The 20,778-nt window shown below is 34.6% G+C and overlaps 1 protein-coding gene across 1 annotated transcript in view; it reads right to left on the reverse strand.

Annotated features, from left to right (window-relative positions):
* Window positions 1–20,778, reverse strand: part of LOC150098383 (leucine-rich PPR motif-containing protein, mitochondrial-like) — a 446,274-nt gene that overhangs the window by 106,590 nt on the left and 318,906 nt on the right. Inside the window, exons 27-28 of the mRNA XM_090405178.1 lie at window positions 6,969–7,037; window positions 2,396–2,486 (exon numbers count right to left, since the gene is read on the reverse strand). Coding sequence (XP_090261304.1) covers window positions 2,396–2,486; window positions 6,969–7,037 — 160 coding nt within the window. The remainder of the gene's footprint in view (window positions 1–2,395; window positions 2,487–6,968; window positions 7,038–20,778) is intronic.

The following is a 20,778-nucleotide window of genomic DNA, read 5'->3' on the forward strand; positions in this document are numbered from 1 at the left end:
TCTAACTCCTAGACTGTATGGCATTCCAAAAGTGCACAAGAATGGCTCCCTTATGCCCCATTGTAGATGGAATCAATTCTCCAACTTATTTACTGTCTAAACATCTAGCCAAAATTCTACAACAACACATCCATAACTCAGATAAGATACTTATATTAAAAACTCTCAACATTTCATTGAAAAATGAAAAAACGTCCCTATCTCTGAAGATGATATACTTGCTAGCCTTGATGTTACTTCCCTGTTCAGCAATATTCCAGTAGTTGAAGTCATCAACATCTTAGATAATTTGTTCCCACAAGACATCACTTCATTGTTTAGTCACTGTTTAACTTCTAACTATTTCGTATGGAAGAAAACCATTTACAAACAATTAACCAGATTGGCCATGGGTAGTCCCCTCTCATCCTCTTGGGCTGACCTATTTATGGAAGATCTTGAAACTAAAATCTTATCTCAGATTAACCCAAAACCTACATCATGGTTTAGATATGTAGAAGACATCTTTATCATATGGAACCACAAAAAGGAAGAGCTATTGGATTACCTAAACAAAATCAATTCGTTCCAACATACTATCAAATTCACACTAGAACTTGAAAAGGACAAACAACTACCATTCCCGGACATCATAATAAAGAAACAAGAAAATAACAGTGTCAACTTATCTGTTTATGGAAAACCTACAAATACTGGACGTTATCCACACTTCATCTCATCACACCACATCTCCCAAAAACTTAGCATTATTCATACGCTAAAGAAAAGAACTATACAGTTTATTATGGATCAAAATGATCTACAAGATGAATTGACTACAATATCCAATGACCTATCCTTAAATGGTTACCCTAGAAGACTCGTAAGCAAGATTCTCTTCTCTGACATACCACAAAGACAATGTGATGTCACACAATATATCACCACTATAACTATTCCATACGTTGGTACCATTTCCAAAAAACTGGCTCTCTTCCTAAAACCACACAATATTAGAGTGACCTTCAAGCCAGTTGAAACTATTCAGAAATTTCTAAGATCACTGAAAGACTTCCATCCTTTCTACAAGTATGCTGGAGTTTACAACATCCCTTGTTCCTGTGGTCTTAGTTACATTGGTCAGATATCTAGAAGCTTTGAAATGAGACAAAGGGAACACATCGGTTATGTAAGAAATAAGACAAGATATATCTAGGCTTTCTTCCCACTTCTCTACAACCAACCACATTATTGAATGGAATAAAAGTTATATGCCTTATATAGAAGAAAACTACCATTCCAGAATCTTCAAAAAAGCAGCTACAGTCGCCCATTCCACTAAAATCCTCAACAGGAATCAAGTTTAATCCTACCTGATATACGGAAGACCTTAATCAGATCACTAAACACACATGAAATGAACTTCAGCGCCAACTACAAAATGTTTCTCAACAAGTAAATCATGTATCCGCGACACATGTATTGTTTCACGCTCAGTACTATTTTGTTATTGAATTAGAATTGTCGGTTAACATCTAGCTTGTAATTTCCTTTGTCAACCTTATTTGTACCCTGAAGATGCCGACAGCAATAGCCGGCAAAACTAGTTGGTTATTAAATAGTTTATTAACACTTGACCAATACTTCTAAATAAGAGTTAGTGACACATGGCTATGTTGAGCATAAAAGGAAGGATAAAAGGCACTGCACAAGTTTTTTCACATCATGAAATGACTGGTCTCAATGCCTTATCTGGAAGACAATCTTTTTTCAAAGACAAATAAGAAATCCTCAATGGCAATATGATTCCATCCCAGGTACTTTAAACAGGAAAAAGGACCTCATTCTTCATGACATTTGGAACGCTCTGATATGTTTACGTAACCTATCAGATATTCATTATGCCAATAATCATCTAAAGACTGACCTTGATTGTATGTCAAATAATGGACATGTGTAATCTACAGTATTATTAACATTATATGTTTCAAAACAGTTAAGTTTTGAAACACTTAACAGTGCTGTTAAGTATTCAGAATTTCTGTATATTTATCTTTCTGATGAAGCTATTTGTTAATAAACAGTGAAGCATGTGGAAGTTTTGTATTTTATTATTATACTAAATGTATGAGTAAATCTGCAATAAATTACTATTAACTATTCTTTGTGGTGTGGTTTCAATATGCATAATGAATCAATCACTCTGGCTTTCAAACTTGGAAAGCAGTACAGTTAGAGTAAGCTACACTTATTAAGAAGTTAGTTTTTCAGTGTATAAATTTCTTTATAAATTAATATTTTTGTAAATAACAAACAATTTTGCTGAATTATTACTGGCTCTAATTTTTCTATGATTCTACACTATTCTAAACTATAATAATAATAATGAAATAAAGAATCAAAAATTTACTGTTACCATATGCTTTAATTATATAGTGAAACAGCTGCTCCTTGTTTACATGTGGCAGACTCTTTATCAAAGTTACAAAATGTTCCAGTTCTGACAGCTAGTGGGAAAAGGAAGAAAAAAAAATTATATATCTACATACACACACATGATGAAAAACATTCATGGGAAAGGGATACAATTTTGAACTAATATATTTCCAGGACCAGCAGAATTTGCAATTTATATTTTACAAAATATAAATTATATTAAAAAAAAAAAATTAAGCTTGAGCTATTTCCCAACTACTCTCTCTCGATTGTTGGGTATCCATGGGAAAACAAATTTTTGTTACACATGAAATTCTGGGAATCTCTTGCATAACAAAATTTTATTTTTCCAAAAATACTGAAAATATCCTGACACTGTTCTTTATTAACAATTAATCATAACTATCACCATACATTTCACTGTAATTTGGCAAAGTTTCAAATGTCAACGTTCAAAGGTTACATAAAAGAAATAAGAGTACACATTTAAATTATGCGAAATACATTCTAAAGTGAAAAGATGAGGCAGGTATTCAAATGAGTGAGCTAAGTTAAGCTATTTAAGTCAAGTCAATAGTTTGCTTGTTTGTATTAGATAAATAGTAATAGGATGAGCACAGTTTATGTAAGACATGTTTTATTACTCTTGCTAGAAAATCATTGTCTTCATGAAATTCCCAATATGTATCCTCAAAGACAGTACAGAATATTATGACAGTACTATCTGAATAGTACTGTCATAATATTATTAATTCATTATTAACTTTATATTTAAAATTTTCCTCCAAATTAGCTGGCTATCTATCAAAACTCCAATATTGTCAGAGTTTATTTTCAGTCTTCTAAGACACTTACTGTATCAATCTACCTACATTTGTTCTTCCTGTGTCTCTTTTTCTTGCCACTGTGTCAAAAAATGGTTTATAATGTTAATCTTGTTTTATGCCATCTGTTCACTCCTCTAATCTTTCTCAGAACTCTTATATCTGTGCTCGCCAGTATTTCATCACATTTTATTTCTAAATGTGATGAAATACTGGATCCCAGATCAGTAAATTAAAATTGGCTTGAACACTGTCTTCTATAATGCTAGTTTAGTGTTTTGACTAATTTCTCTCTTATTCCATATAATTTTATTCAGTTGAGTGTCTACCATACTAGTTTTGCTAATTCTGTTGTCTATTTTCATATTTATGCAACTTTCACTAAAAATTGTGCCTAAACAGCTGAAATGTTTTATTTGTTCTAGATGTTTTCTATTCAAAATGCAGCTGATGTTTTCAATGTTTCCACCTATTTTTATAATGTTTACCTATTGTTGATTTTCATACCAAATTCATTACAGCAGTCAGGGCTCAACAAATATCTTGTCCACTTATCCATGGTGAGTAGCTGAACAAAACAGAATATTTTTTATTAAATAAAAATGCCTTCCTGAACAATTTTTTTTTTAACTTTCTGTAAAGTTAAAAAAACATGCATAATATAAAGGGCCATTCTAGTAACAAAAATTAATATAACAAATTATATTTTCCAAAAAATTAATGTTGTTTTTATTTCAATTCCTTCTTCGAATGGATTTCACACAAAGAAAATGTTCTCCAAATAATGAAACGACACCCTAATCACTTTACATAACTCCAATTGATTTAATGGAACTTCATTAAAAAAAATGTTGGGGGGGGGGGGGGGAGCGTTGGCCAATTAATTTTTTTTTTCATAGCAAGTACGATCATGCACACTCATACTGGATATAATTAGGAGTTTCTGCATAAATAAACAGCTTAGATTAACATCACCAATTTTGACATTAGATTTAATGGCATATTTCTTCATAATATGATCCATATTGATGATGAATAACAGTTGAGATAATGTGCATTCTGATCTCACACCTGATTTGACAACAAACCATTTTCTTGTAGCTTCTTCAATTTTAACGACTGACTTGTAACTCAAATACAGACAATTTATTGCTTGATATAATGTCCTATTTACAATATAATTGTACCAGCATTTGGAACAGCCAAGAGAAAAGCTGTTCAAAATGCTCTCATATGCCTTTTCCAGAGTTATAAAAATTAAATATAGATCCTTGTCATATTCCCATGATTCCTAAACTGTCTTAAAGTGAAAATCTGATCCTGATAACTTCTCTATTTAGTCTCTACTCACCTTGTTCCTTTTCAAGTTTCTCTTCGACAATTTGCTTAACCTTTTTTCAAATATGCATATTTCACTTAGCAGTCTTTCAAAATAATTACTCTGGACATCTAGGATATCCTTAAATTCAATTTTCATATCACCTTTATCATTTGTGATTCCTTTTACTGTACTTTCCCCTCCATTTCTAAGGTTTTCCAATAGCCTCCAGAATATTTGTTACCTTCCTCATATTTATTTTCTATGTTTTTACCCAAGTCTTCCATCACTTTCATTTAGCTATTTGTACACAGTGCATCACTTTCTTACATTATTCTCTAAGAGGAGAACAAGCTGACTTACTTGCCAGGAGATTTCAATATACTTCCTTCTTTTCTTTGACTGCCTCTGTAACTTCCTGAGTGCAACATGGGGTTCTGAATTTTCTATCATTGTACACAACCATACCACATGGCTCTCTGGCTGAGTCAATGTTTTCGTCAGGGCTTTCCACTGAATATCAAAGTTTTAGTCTGGTTTTCAAGCTCTAATATTTTCTTGAATAATATTTGTATATTTGAATTTATAGTTCTCCTCTGTAAGCTGCTGAACTGATTTTTTTGGAAAAAAAATTTCTTGCACTTTTCTTTTCAGTATGATATTCAATTTTAACCTGCTCAAAACTAAATGTTGATCACTTTCTATTTCAAATCCTCTGTATACTCATGTGTCCTGAATCAGTGTGAAGATAACACTAGCCAGCAATAAAACAGAAATATATCATTGGCTTACTTCATGTGAATTTATGCACATCTTTATGTTGGAACATGATGTACATAATGATTAGTCCATATCCTGAACAGAAATTCAGCAAGTACTTACCATTATTATTATTATTATTTTATATGTGCAATAAAAATTCAGAAAAATGCATTAACATCAAATTTTATTAAGTCTAATAAAACCTAATCAAACTTATATTCATGTTGAAAATTCCTAACATGAAGCACTAAAGATTTTTGAATGATTGAGAGGACATTTACAAATGGCAATCTCTTTTACCTGAAACTACAGACACTGATAACACTGAAAATGTTGAAAATTGCATAGTTGAGATGATAAACCTGAATAAGGAATCAATTTACACAATTCTAATAAGAGATTGGGATATGAGAAAGGAATGTGTCCAAGATTTATACCTGGGAAGCAAATAAAAATAGTCAAAGTTTGTAGTGACCTTCTTGAGTGAATTGGAAAAGAAGTAGACTTTGTGAACAATGGTATCACTAGTGAGAGGGCATGGGTATATATTTCAACACCACAAATGTCAGGCACTCCAAATATCTTCCAGGAGAGAAAACACCAAACAGTACTTCTACAAAGATGTTTTGGAGCATTTAAGCATTTACAAAAGAAGAGCTATGGTGCCTCGAGAATGTTCTCCAGCATGGCAATCATTTTCTTTCTTATTCAGCGTTATTAGTGAAGAAATTTTTAGCTCCAAAGCAAATTAACAATGGAACATCCATCCTGTTCTCCAGATCTCATTCTTTCCAAAACAAAAGTTTCACAAACATTTTGGTGATGTGGATTACATAAATAGGAAATATGAAAGAGCATTTCAAAAGCTTTTCTGAAGACTTTCCACATTGTTTTGAAATGCAAAAGAAGAAAAAAGTGTATTACTATCAGTGGGGATTACTTTGAAGGAAGCAACCTCTGAACACTAAATTTTCAATGATAAAAGTATTACCGACATTGTCTCATTTCTTATTTGTCACACTTCATATTCAAGCTGCTATTTAAACAACTAGGTATTATATCATGAGCATGAACTGATTGCTGATGAACACTTATGAATTTATGGCTAACAACACCTATAGAATGACTATTATATTCAATGTTTTGAAAAGTATGATGTGTCGTTCTCAGAGTTAATATTTAACTTATAGCACCAGTCAACCATATTATATATAATGGAAGCAAAGTATAAATAACTAATAAACAGTTATTCTTCAAAATAAGCATAGTCAAATGACCATAAACTTCAAAATTAAGTCCCATACTGTTTTATAAAGCTAAAGTCTATAATGTTAGATTCTCTTGAATCTAACATTATAGACTTTACCTGCCCTGACTCTTTCATAGTATGGTATGCTCAGTTAAGAACATTTGTTCTGATCCATATTGCTCATATTCCACAATATTTGAAAATTCTTCATTAGTTCTAGTTCCTGAACTATGCAAAGTCAAAACAATGCCGCATTCTGTTATGGCTTCTACTGTTATCTTCTCATGAATTTTCTTATCTGTCCCTGCTTTGTATATAAGAATGACCAAGTTTATTTTGTTAAAGACACATCTAAATATCTATAAGTTTTGTGTTTAGAATAACATTATTATATACTTACCATATTTAATCTAACGTAATTCTCACAAACAGCCTCAATTTTTTTAGTGGTGGGCCTTAACCTAGAAGACTAATCAAATATTTGTTATTTTCAAGCCAATAAAACAACTAATGAAACAAAATATTATTTACAAAACAGGTCTGACAATTTTGGTTGGTACATTATGATAAAGCATACCATACTTTTTTTAAATAGTGAATTACATGTGGGATAACAACAACTGCAATTCAGATTATATGATCTTCAACTTAGATCTGTATTTGCCTTCTTTATGGGGAAAATGGCAAGGAACCTCGGTTCAAAGAGTTGTTCACTTACGAGTGATTTCATTTCCCCATAATGCATATCACAAAAGCAAACAAAAAATGTCACATTAATTTGTCTTAAAAAATAATAATCCTCTCTGATATGATTTTAGTTCATGAATTCAGATTCACAATAATCGCTCCTTGATGAAGCGTTCTCAATATTTTTCTTGACTTCCAAATCTAAGACCTACAAGCACTTCCCTGGATCCAGCAGACACACTCTGTATTCAAGTTGCTCACAGAGCTAGTATGTCCCAACATTAACGGCTGAATTTTGTATTTCTGGGTTCGCAGCTATATTGTAAGTGGTCACTGTATTTAGTACTTGAGTAAAATGGGTGATTTTTATCTCTTTTATTGTATTTCTCCTTTGAAAATTAGTGTTTTATAGTATATTAGAGTAGATTTTCATGTTTTTATAGTATTTAGTGTCAGTATAACATATTGTTTTTGTGACAGTGTAATATTAAATACAGCTGTTTCTACTGCAAAAATGCAGTAGAAACAGAACTAACAAGGACAGTGAAATAGTGAACATGAAAGTTTTCTACACTAAAGGAGAATTATTTTCAATATCCTCTCCACTAGAGGATATTGAAAATAATTTAACCTACAAAAGCACTAAGTTAAAGCAAATTATTCAGCAAGGGAATAACAGAAAGTAAAGTGGCATTTAGAGGAACATATGAAGAATAAAAAAAAGGTTCAGCAGCAAGATGGAAAACAACAATGCATGAATAGTACTTAATAATGAAAATCGGACTATCATAAAACATACCATTGATGAGCAGGTTATAATAACAAGTTTTCCTGGAGCAAACACAGCCCAATCAATTGAAAAACATAAAAGCAAAGCAAAAGCAGTCATAATTCTGGTAGGTACCAACAAATTAACTAGCAATAAATTCAGTATGAGAGAGAGAATATGAAAAGGTTGTTGGAACAAGCAAGAACAAAGAGTAAGAAAGTAAAAAATATTAGTATATTACCTGGATATGATGGAAATGAAATACGAAGAAGGAGCTATGATGACATACAATTCAATGTGTAGGCTGTGTAGAAGGAATGGATGCAAGTTTATGGATGTGTGTAGTGGTTTGAGGGAAGAATAGATATGTATAAGAGAAACGGCTTACACCAGAATGCATTTGGCACGGATGCTAAAAGAGTGTTCAGGTGAACTGGCTATTCCTTTGACTAGGCTATATATTTTGAGTCTCAGAACAGAGAAGATTCCACAGGAGTGGAAAGAACACATGGTAATCCAATTGCACAATGATTGTGTAAAGACTGATGTATCCAACTATTGACCAATCAGTAGCTCAGGAATGGTGGTGAAGATTTTGGAAAAGTTGGTTAGGGCTGGAATTCAGAAAAGGATTGATAGAAATGAACAGAATGGGTTTACTAAGGGAAAAGGGTCAAAGCTGTATAACTGAGAGGAGACCTCCACATCGCCTTTAAAGGAATGCGGAGAACTGAGCAGGGCTTCTGACCTAATGTCCAATCCTCACCTTCTCGTGGTGCACCATGTTGGGTATCTACCTGGATACTGAACGAACGAGGATGGGCTGGCAATTTGGGATTTAGCCGACCAAATTGTAATTCTTATTGGCTTAAACCAAATTATAAAATGATGGTATTTTCATTACAAAATTTCATGCCGGCTGGGGCGTCGCCCGGTTAAACAAGGCTATAGTTGCTTTCACCAGGGAACTAGGGCGAACAGCGAAAAGTCAGCTACTGGAACAAATCTGAAAAAACACCCCAACTTAACATCACCAGAGTTAAAAATCGGTACTATCAACATAAGAAGCCTGAATGGCAAAGAAAGGAAGCTAACTGAGGAATTAGATAAGTACCAGATCGACATAATAGGGGTGACTGAAAGAAAAAAGACAAAAACTGGTGAGATCTTTCTGAGCAATAAATACAAAATGTTATATTCAGGCAATGACAATCAAGGAAAAGAAGGAGTAGCCATTGTATTCAACTCTAAATACGAGGCTAATCTTCTTGAATGGCAGGCAGTCTCAAGTAGAGTAATGTGGGCAAATATCAGAGTGGGGAACTGAACAATGAGACTTATTTGTGTATGGTCCCACAGAAGGGTCTACTAAGGTAGAGGTGGAGGAATTTTTTGAGGCTTTAGAAAAAGCAACTGACACAATGAAAAAGGAAAAGTTGGTCCTTGTTGGGGATCTAAATAGCAGAGTAGGAAATGATTGTCAGACATACAAAAATATACTGGGAAAATTTGGAGAAAAGAGCAAAGCTAATAATAATGGCAAATATTTCTTGCATTTCTGCTCAGGACATGGACTGGTTATTACTAACACCATGTTCCAACATAAAAATGTGCACAAATTCACATGGAGAGAAGAGGCAAGGAATAAGAAAAGTCTCATTGACTATAACATAAATTGAAAGCCAAATGGCAATTTAACCGGTCTGGGTAGTGACCTTTGCTCATAATGCAAATACAATATTACATCCCCTAGGGGGGTGTGTTTTTACATTATGAGAAAATATCAAGGATAGTGAGGGAACTTGCTCCACCTTTGCTTCGAGTTGCCTTGGTGTTGTACTACCAAATGGTCATTTACACTTGGATTCGCCGAAAGTTTTTCGGTATATATGAAACTCGTACATTCGTAGTTCTCAATCTTAGAGTTTTGCTTACTGGCAGTTGAACAACAATAGATTTGTATTCCCTTAATTATTATTAAGAATGCCAGAAAAATAGCCGTTTGGCTTTCAATTTATGTTATAATATACAAACACACCTTTATGGGATTCGTATAGTAAAGGTATGTAAGTTCTTTTCACTTAAACCTTGTTATCTTCCAGGTCTACCTACTCACTGATGAGACCTCAAAAAAGGTTGAAACTGGTCTGGATAGTGACCTCTCCTCATGATGTAATTACAGTATTACATCCCCGAGGGGCCGTGTTTTTACATTATGAGAAAATATCAAGGATAGTGAGAAAGCTTGCTCCACCTTTGCTTCGAGTTGCCTTAGTGTTGTACTACCAAGTGGTCATTTACGCTTGGATTTGCCGATAGTTTTTCGGTATATATGAAACTCGTAGATTCGTAGTTCTCGATCTTAGAGTTTTGCTTACTGGCAGTTGAACAACAATGGATTTGTATCCCCTTAATTATTCTCATTGACTATGTTATTGTTGATAGTGATGTTTTCTCCCTTGTGCAGGACACCAGAGTGTACAGAGGATTTGAAATTGGAAGTGATCACGATTTAGTCTTGAGCAGGATAAAATTGAATTTCATATTGAAAAGAATAACATGTAAGAAAGTTTTAAAGCGAATAAAAGTTGAGCAGCTCTCAGATGTGAACTGTAGACTAAAATACACAAAGATTATTGAAGAAAAAATTAAAGAGTTTGAGAACAGGAACCAAACTTTAGATTCAGTGGCAAGCCTTGAAGAAAACCTTGATTGATTCAGCCAGAGAGGCATGTGGCAAGGTTGTCTGCAAGGATAGAAAAATTAGAACACCATGGTGGACACAGGAAGTTAAAGAGGCAGTGAAGGAAAAGAAGAAAGCATATCAAAAGTTCCTTGCAAATAAGTCAGCTTGTACTCTTAGAGAATACGGAGACAAATGTAAGAAAGCTAAACACTGTGTAAAACTAACTAAACAAAAGTCATGGGAGGACTTTGGCAAGAACATAGAAAATAAATATCAAGAAGGTGGCAAAATATTCTGGAGGTTGTTGAAGAAGCTTAGGAATGGAGGAAAGAGTGCTGTAAAAGGAGTTAGAGATGATAAATGTGACATGAAAACAGGAGAAAAAGATATCCTTGAGGTATGGAGTAATTACTTTGAAAAACTGCTAAATGAAACAAGCAGTGATGATAGCACAGTGGTAAAAAACACTGACCATGCATGCAGTCAGGAATAGATATCCATACTTGAAGTAGAAAAAGCCATCAAAGGGTTGAAATGTAGAAAGGCAGCAAGAGTAGATGATATTCGACCAGAAATGCTGAAGTATGGTGGTATAAAAGTCTTACAGTGGCTGCACTGCATAGTTCAGAAAGCCTGGACAGAGGGACGAATTCCCGATGATTGGAGTTGAGCTTTCATAGTACCCGTATATAAAAAGGGAAATAAAACTGAACGTGAGAATTACAGAGGTATTTCCCTACTGAGTGTTCCTGGTAAGATATATGCAAGTATACTTGAGAAATGGTTGAGAAGAATTGTAGAAGAAAAACTCGGTGAAGAACAAGCTGGATTCTGGCCAAATAAAGGCTGTCAGGATCAGATCTTCACTTTACGACAAAAAGTGGAGAAATCACGGGAATATAACAAAGATCTCTATTTGAGTTTTGTAGATCTGGAAAAGGCATATGATAAGGTGCCAAGAGAGAAGCTATTCAATACGCTACAGTTATATGGTGTCAATGGAGCATTATATCAAGCAATACTTAGTCTGTATTTGAGTTGTAAGTCAGCAGTTAGAATTGAAGGAAGTACAGGAAGATGGTTTAATGTTACATCTGGTGTGAGACAAGGATGTACATTATCCCCTCTGTTATTCATTATCTATATGAAGGAAAGTGGTATTAAACATGATATCAAAATTGGAGATGTTAATGTCAGCTTTTTGCTTTATGCGGACGATGTTATACTTATCAATAAATCCACTACGAGTCTGCAAAATTCCTTGACTACATTGAATAACTGTTGTAATAGATATGGTATGAAGGTCAGCAATAAAAAGACAAAGACAATGAAAATAGGCAAAATCATTGAAAATGTCAACTGCATTGTGAATGGAGAACCTGCGGAACAAGTAAAACAGTTCACCTTAGGCACGATTTTTAGTGAAAATGGTAAATTAAATATAAAAATAGACAACAGAATCAATAAAGCTGGTATAGTAGGAAGTCAACTGAATAAATTCATATGGAATAAGAGAGAAATTAGTCGGAACAATAAATTAGCTGTATACAAGACAGTGTTCAAACTAGTTTTAACTTATGGATCTGAAAGCTAGGTCAGAAGTAAAACACTTGACCAAAGACTAGAGACCGCAGATATGAGAGTCCTGAGAAAGATTAGTTTAGTCATTTTTAATATCATATTAAAAATGAGGATATTAGAAAAGAACTTGACATTGTCAGCATCCAGAAATGCGTTAGCCGAGCTAATCTCAGGTGGTATTGTCATTTAAACAGAATTGGCGAGGAAAGATTGGCAAAAACAAGTGTTCTCTGCCAGGTTGGCAGGAAAATGACCCAGAGGAAGACCAAGATATAGGTGGTTTGATAGGGTACAAAGTGCCTTAGATAACAGAAATATAAGATCTGATAATATTGGAGTCTTGACAAGTAACAGACTATCTGGAGGAAAATTGTAGATAGGAAGTTAGTAATGATGTAAATTTTTCATGTAGTACTATCATATCCTGTACACCCCTTGAGGGTACATGGCAGGAATATGATGATGATGTTGAGATCATGTTTTAGCAACTTGCTCACATTCTATAATAATGTTACCACTGAGTTAGACAAGAGGAATGGATACAGCATGATACTTTTGGATTCTGTTAAGGCTTCTGACAGAACACAGCATGGACGTTGCATAAATTTGGGAATATCGGATTAAATTATGGACTACTGGCATGGATAAGGGGATGGCTGACTGACAGATATCAAAAAGTCATGTATGGGAGTTGTGAATCTGCAAGATTCAAGGTAACCAGTGGTGTGCCTCAAGGATCAGTCCTTGGTGCAGTGTTATTTAATATGTACATTAATGACATTGGGAAGTATTTGACATACGATATACAGCTATTTGCTGATGATGCAAAGATAAGTAGGGTAATTAGGAGTGCTGCTGATACGCAGTTCTTGAAGAATGATTTGAAGTGCAAATGGCTGTCATTTTAATGTTAATAAATGTAAGGTATCCAATATTGTATTATATTGGTGGGATTATGCTAGAATAAAGTGATCAGGCTAGGGATCTTGGAATTTTAGTAAAAAGGAAATTAAAGTTAAGGGTGATATAGCAAAAATTGTAAATACAACTCAAAGAATAATTGCAATGCTGAAACGAACCATGACATGTCAAGATAAGGAAGTCATTTTGCCTCTTAAGCATTGATAAGACCTCACTTGTACTATTGTGTGCAGGTCTGATCTCCTGGTTTGTGTGGTAATAAATTCTGATGCAGTGGAGGCAATGTAAAGGAGAGTGTCAAAAATGATATCAGCATTGTGGAATACTAGTTATGAAAACAGACTGAGAATTTGTAGGCTACAGATACTAGCAAACAGTAGAAAGAGTGTTACAAACTTATAAAAGGTTTATACAGAATTTCAGTAAATGGAATTTTTCATTACATGGAGGGTGGGAAAGAAGGATGCAAGAGCATACTTGGAAGTTGAGAATGAATGCTGTCAAGATGGGTGTGAGGCTAGATTTTTCTCTCATAAAGTGGTGCATGATTGGAATAGATTGCCATTGGATGTTGTGTTGTGTGTGTAAATAATGTGAATGAATTCAAGAACAGGTATGACAGCTGGTGCGAATAGTATGGCTGCCCTCGATGAGTTTCTGACTCTTTGGAGGTCTCGTTTACTACTACTACCTAATAATAATAATAAGAAGAAGAAGAAAGTAAACATCCGATCAGAACCTGACTTGTTATAATGAAAATTTCTCTTCACAATTTTTTAGCTTCTTTTCAAGTAGTATCACAATCATCATTATCAACTTACCCAATGTCCATCTGGGTAACATTAGCACAAATTCTGCAGATACTCTCAAATCCTAATCTATTCATTTACAGAACATGCATAATGCTACTACCAAATGTGTTCAAGATCATACATTCAAAGAAAAACTAGTCACAAAAAAAAAACCTGACAGCTGGAAAACAATTCACACAGTATGCAAACCATTCTATCAAATGGATATGTATAATACAAGATTTACACCTAAATGTTTAGAGGTGGCCATATATATATATATAGACACCATCTACAAACAAAACCAAGGTCTAGTGATGGGCAATCCTTTATCCCCTATTCTTGCAAACATTTATTTAGAGGATTTTGAAACAAAAGCTATATCATCCTTCTCATTTAAACCTAAACTTTGGAAACGTTATGTGGATGACATTTTTATTATTTGGAGCCATGGCCACAATTCTCTCATGGATTTTCTGGATCATCTCAATAATCAACATCCTAATATGAAATTGTCCGTGCGGTTAGCCTAGTGGCTTTGCGCTTCGCAACCATATGCCTGGGGAAGGACTGTCCTAGGTTCGATTCCCGTCCACGACGTGAGGAGCTTAAGGATCTTCCTCAGCCATAGCCAAGTTAGCCAGTCTTGGGCAGCAGGGTTTTTTCCGCCAGTTTATCTGGGGTTTTTCATCCCGCAAGCAGGCAAACCGGCCCCGTGAACACACACAGGTTACAGTCATAAATTCTTATGGCAAGGAAGGCAACGGGAAACCACCTTGCTCATAATCATCTCTCCCTAGAATGGTAGCATTTAGCTATCCTCCCGCGGCTGTATGGCAAATGGGAACCAGAAGAAGAATATGAAATTCACAACTGAACTTGAATATGACAATTCCCTACCTTTCCTGGATATAAAACTGTCCCGCTGCGCTGGAAAATTTAGAATTTCAATGTATAGAAAACCTACACACACTAATAGATATCTTCATAGTCAGTCCCATCATTTTCCTCCACAAAAACTTGGAACTATTTCTACCCTAGGACAGAGAGCACGTTCTCTTCTAAATGACCTGGATGAACTACAAAAAGAAATTAATTACCTCTCATATGTCTTTAGACAACATGGATATTCTGATAGAACCATTAAAAAATTTCTTCTAGATCATCCTAGCCACCGCACTGAAGAAATAACCAATATTAAGGGTAATATCTCTATCCCATACATCAGTTCAGTTTCCCAAAAATTAGCTAGAGTTCTTAAGAAATACAACATCAGGACTTTATTCACTACACTTCCAAAAATCCACTCTCTAGTAAGCCATCTGAAGCCCCATCATCATAATCTGAAATATCCTGGTGTGTACAAGATATGGTGTGACTGTAATATCCCTTATTTTGGTCAAACAAATCTATTGAATTATGTATAGAGGAGCATAGGATAAGCATCTCTTACAAAAGAACGCATGCCAGTGCCTTGTCTAGTCATGTTCTTTTCTCGAACAACCTGATGATGAACACAAGGGTCATTCAGTCTGCTGGGATAGATCCAAAACATTTTTCGTTGCCATGATCAGTTTGAAAGAAAAATTGTGGAGTCCAGAGAAATCATCCTTAATCATGAACATTTAAATAACAATTTGAGCTGCAATCTCCCAGATAGCCATTTGGCTGTTGTTCAGTACTGGTGTTCATGAGAGACTGCAAGCACGCACTCACCAAACAATGCCACGATTGAAAGAACAACTTAAATGTAACTACAACGTTTTTTAATGTTAATTATGTACTGCAATTTTTTCCTGTGTTTCTCAGTTTTTTTAAACTTCAGTGTTTTTAGTGCTATTTCCCATTTTTAAAAGACACCTGAAGAAGGCATCCTGAATAAAAATCTCAGGATGAGAGTAATATGTAGAAAGTTTTTTACCTTGGGTATATATTATGTTAAAGATACCAAGCAATTTTATAAGCTAGGTTTTCACCCTTGACAAATTTTAGGTCTGGCTCCCACTAACGAGACCTCGATAAAGGTCGAAACCGGTATGGGTAGTGACCATTACCTTAATGCATAGCATCATACATTTCCACAAGGAAATGTGCTTTGCACTGTCAAAAGCCAAAACTAGTAGTGTGTTATACCATTAAAACCTTAATTATTCTCAGTTTCAGTCATTCAATTCTCTTTATACAAATGTATCAAAACAACTAAGTCAATGTTCCTCAACACATGTAGAAAGCTTTTTTTTACCTTGGGTGTATATTATGTTAAAGATACCAAGCAATTTTATAAGCTGGGTTTTTTAATCCTTTTTCCCAAGTAGGCAAACAGACAAGTAAATCAAGTTTGTTGATGCACGTGGTGCAACACTAGGCAACTCGTGGTAAAGGTGGAGCAAGCTCTGATCACTTTCCTTAGAATTTTCCCCAAATGCAAAGCACATTTCCGCAAGGAAATGTATGATGCTATGCATTAAGGTAATGGTCACTACCTATACTGGTTTCGACCTTTATCGAGGTCTCGTTAGTGGGAGCCAGACTTAAAAATTGCCAAGGGTGAAAACCTAGCTTATAAAATTGCTTGGTATCTTTAACATAATATATACCCGAGGTAAAAAACTTTCTACATATTACTCTCATCCTGAGATTTTTATTTAATGAGGTCAAAGCACCTTATGGCAACTTAAAATATTTATAAGCTCTGTATTACTTCACCCTTGGCAATTTTTAGGTCTGGCTCCCACTGACGAGACCTCAGTAAAGGTCGAAACCGGTATGGGTAGTGACCATTACCTTAATGCATAGCATCATACATTTCCGCAAGGAAATGTGCTTTGCACTGTCAAAAGCCAAAACTAGTAGTGTGTTATAAAATTAAAACCTTAATTATTCTCAGTTTCAGTCATTCAATTCTCTTTATACAAATGTATCAAAACAACTAAGTCAATGTTCCTCAACACATGTAGAAAGCTTTTTTTACCTTGGATATATATTATGTTAAAGATACCAAGCAGGCAAACAGACAAGTAAGTCAAGTTTGTGGATGCACGTAGTGCAACACTAGGCAACTCGTGGTAAAGGTGGAGCAAGCTCTGATCACTTTCCTTAGAATTTTCCCCAAATGCAAAGCACATTTCCTTGCAGAAATGTATGATGCTATGCATTAAGGTAATGGTCACTACCTATACCGGTTTCGACCTTTATCGAGGTCTCGTTAGTGGGAGCCAGACTTAAAAATTGCCAAGGGTGAAAACCTAGCTTATAAAATTGCTTGGTATCTTTAACATAATATATACCCAAGGTAAAAAACTTTCTACAATATTACTCTCATCCTGAGATTTTTATTTAATGAGGTCAAAGCACCTTATGGCAACTTGTTTAGGTAAAATATTTATAAGCTCTGTATTACTTCACCCTTGGCAATTTTTAGGTCTGGCTCCCACTGATGAGACCTCAGTAAAGGTCGAAACCGGTATGGGTAGTGACCGTTACCTTAATGCATAGCATCATACATTTCCACAAGGAAATGTTCTTTGCATTAGGGGAAAATTCTAAGGAAAGTGATCAGAGCTTGCTCCATCTTTACCATGAGTTGCACTCGTGCAGCCACAAACTTGACTTACTTGTCTGTTTGCTTACTTGGGAAAAAGGATTAAAAACCTAGCTTATAAAATTGCTCAGTATCTTTAACACACACACACACACACACACACACACACACACACACACACACACACACACACACACACACACACATATATATTCATAGTCTACCTTATCCATTCCAACATTTCTCATATTCCAAATAATATTTAACAACAATAATAATAATTCCATATCCAAACAGGAAAGTGTATCAACATATTATTAAAATACTCTATCTGGGAGACAGTTGTGTATATTGGAATGCATTGTGGAAGGGTCCCAACCATTCTTAATGTATTAAACTCAATACATTAGGAATGGCTGGTAAATAATGATGGACTGATTTCCATCTTTATTGAGACCTCATCAGTGAAGGTACCATGGAGACACTGAAAGTTAAATCAACAGTAAATGTCACATTTCAATATATATATATAAGTAAAACAATTATGTATCGCCATATTATTAAAATTCTCAGGGTGAGACACAGTTGCAGCAAATTTTTTTCTGCTTGGTTAGAAATTATGTATAAATTAGAAATCAGGTAAGTGACATTGTTTGTAAAAAGAAGGATGTTATTTGGTATGGTGATTCTATCATAAAACATGCTATTGATGAGCGAGTTATAACTTTGAGTTTCCCAGAGCGAAAATTAAGAATATAAAGGAAGCAATTCAAAAACAGAAAAGAAAAGTAAAATGAGATCATAATTCTAGTAGGCACTAATGACTTAACTAGCAATAAGTTCAGTATGAGAGAAGACATGATTTTGCTCAGGATTTTGATGGAATACAGCATGGTAGACTGTTGGATAAATTCTGGAGAATATGAGTTTGGATTATAGAATATTAGCATGAATAAGAAGATGGCAGACTGACAGATATCAAAAAGTGGTACACTGTTGATGTGAGTCTTCAAGATTTAAGATAACCGGTGGTTCTTAAATCTTGAAGACTTTGGTGCTCCACAAGGATCAGCACTTGGTCTACTGTTATTCAATCTGCACATTAATGATATTGGGAAGTACGTGACAAGAGACATACAGCAATTTGCTGATGATGCAAAGATAGGTAGTGTAATCAGGAATGGTCTGATATGAAGTACTTGCAGAATGATTTGAACAGGCTGGAATTGTGGGCATGGGAAAGTGGATGTCAGTTCAATGTCAGTAAATGTAAAGTCATTCACTTTGGCATGATTAGATATCCAATGTCGTATTATATTGGTCTGATTATGCCAGAATTATTGGGGGTCCTAGATTGTCTTCATTTTGATTTTCTATGCTGATATCAACATCAAGTTTGTCGCCATTATAGAGATTTTCAAGATAATTCTTCCATTTCATTAATATATCCTCAGATTCTATTAGTAATTTTCCATTTTCATCTTTGATGGCATTGTTTTTGCTGTTCTTATTAAATTTGAAAGTCAGTTTGTTAATTTCTTTATAGGCTTTCTCTATGTTTTCTTTTTTAAATAATTCATCTATGTTATTACACTGTTCTTCCAGGTATTCTTTTTTGGCTTGTCTACATTTTCTTGTAATTTGATTTTTAAGATATTTGTATTTGGCCACATCTTCTTCTTTAACAGCATTTTTATATTTTCTTCTTTCATCCATAAGGCCAAGTATTTCATCTATTATCCAATGTTTTCTTTTTTCTTTTTCTGCATTTTTCAATAATTGATTTGATGAATTTGTAATTAACTCTTTAATCATATTCCATTGGTTTTCAATATTATTCTGACTAATAAGTTTTCTGGAATGTTATGATCAGTTGCCTCTTGGTATCCTCTCTTTACTTCTTTACTCTTTAATTTTTCAAGGTTCCATCTTATTGGTTTGTATCTTTGGATTTGTTTCCTATGTTTCAGTATGCCGACTAATGTCGGCATCTGGATAGCTTTTGCAATTTTTTATTTGGTTTCTATATCTTTTCTTGACCAATATGTAATCTATTTGATATCTATTTGAATCCCCAGGCACTTTCCAGGTGTATCTTCTTCTTTTTGGAACTTGAAATAGTGTATTTGCTATAACTAACTGTTTTTGTGTACAAAATTCTATTAATTGCTTTCCTCTTTCATTCCTACATCCAAGACCAAATCTTCCTGAAACATTATCATTGCTCTCTTCTCCCACTATAGCATTCCAATCTCCCATTATTATTGTATTGTCTTTGAAGCTGCTCCAGATTTCTTCTATTTGCTCATAAATTTCTTCAATTTCTTCATCGCTATATTGTGATGTTGGCATGTAGACCATTATAATATTGAGGTTTATTGGTTCATTTTGAATGCTTCGCCATGATTTTGTCACTATAGTTAATTATTGTAGTGATTAACTTTCCAACTTTTTTATGAAGCATTATTGCAACACCTGACTCGCCCTTCTTTTGTCCTGAATATATTATCCGAAATTCTCCACTCCAGAAATCACCCTTTCCCTCCCATCTCGTCTCACTAATGCCCAGAATGTCTATGTCAAGTCTTTCCATTTCTTTTTTCACATTTTCTATTTTACCTGGTTCTAGTAGTGTTCTTGCATTCCATGTTCCAATATTCAGCTTATTTTTGTCTTCGTTTTTGAATAAGTACAACAATTTCGTTGGCTGTCGACCTGAGAAGCCCGGTTACTTCTCCTACCGGGCATGACTCCTTCAGTGAAGGCGCCATCGCCAATCTTGATTTCATTTTTAACTTCCATTGCTGCTTTTACTTGGGAATGTAATGTGGTGGTTTCCCCTTGCCTTCCACATCGCAGTATTGTTAACATGTATGCTACAGGAGGTTAATACAAGTAGCGCTGCTGCCCACTACTATAACTATTAGTGGTTAGTTGAAAGAGGAGGAAACACCCCTAGCCCTCGAGTACTCTGATAGCTTCAGGGAGAATGGAGGACCTTCTCCTGAGGTTAGTAAGCAAGAAAAGAGTCAGACAGAAAGTTTTAAGTAAAGAATCCTCATTAGGAAGAATGTTAGTATGAGGGTAGAAGCAGGAAGCGGAAGAGTTAGAGAAAAGTATGACCAAAAGCTTTAAAATAGATCGTATTTAGCTCTGGGACCCCGGGTTAGCCATGCCATGCCTGCAAGTCGCAAGCCCCATGGGGATATATACTATCGTGTTAGTAGATAGGAA

The sequence above is a fragment of the Typopeltis vanoorti genome, chromosome 15 (assembly GCF_054136105.1).
Source record: "Typopeltis vanoorti isolate ZY-2024b chromosome 15, IOZ_Tvanoo_1.0, whole genome shotgun sequence".
In the NCBI taxonomy this organism is placed as follows: Eukaryota; Metazoa; Arthropoda; class Arachnida; order Uropygi; family Thelyphonidae; genus Typopeltis; species Typopeltis vanoorti.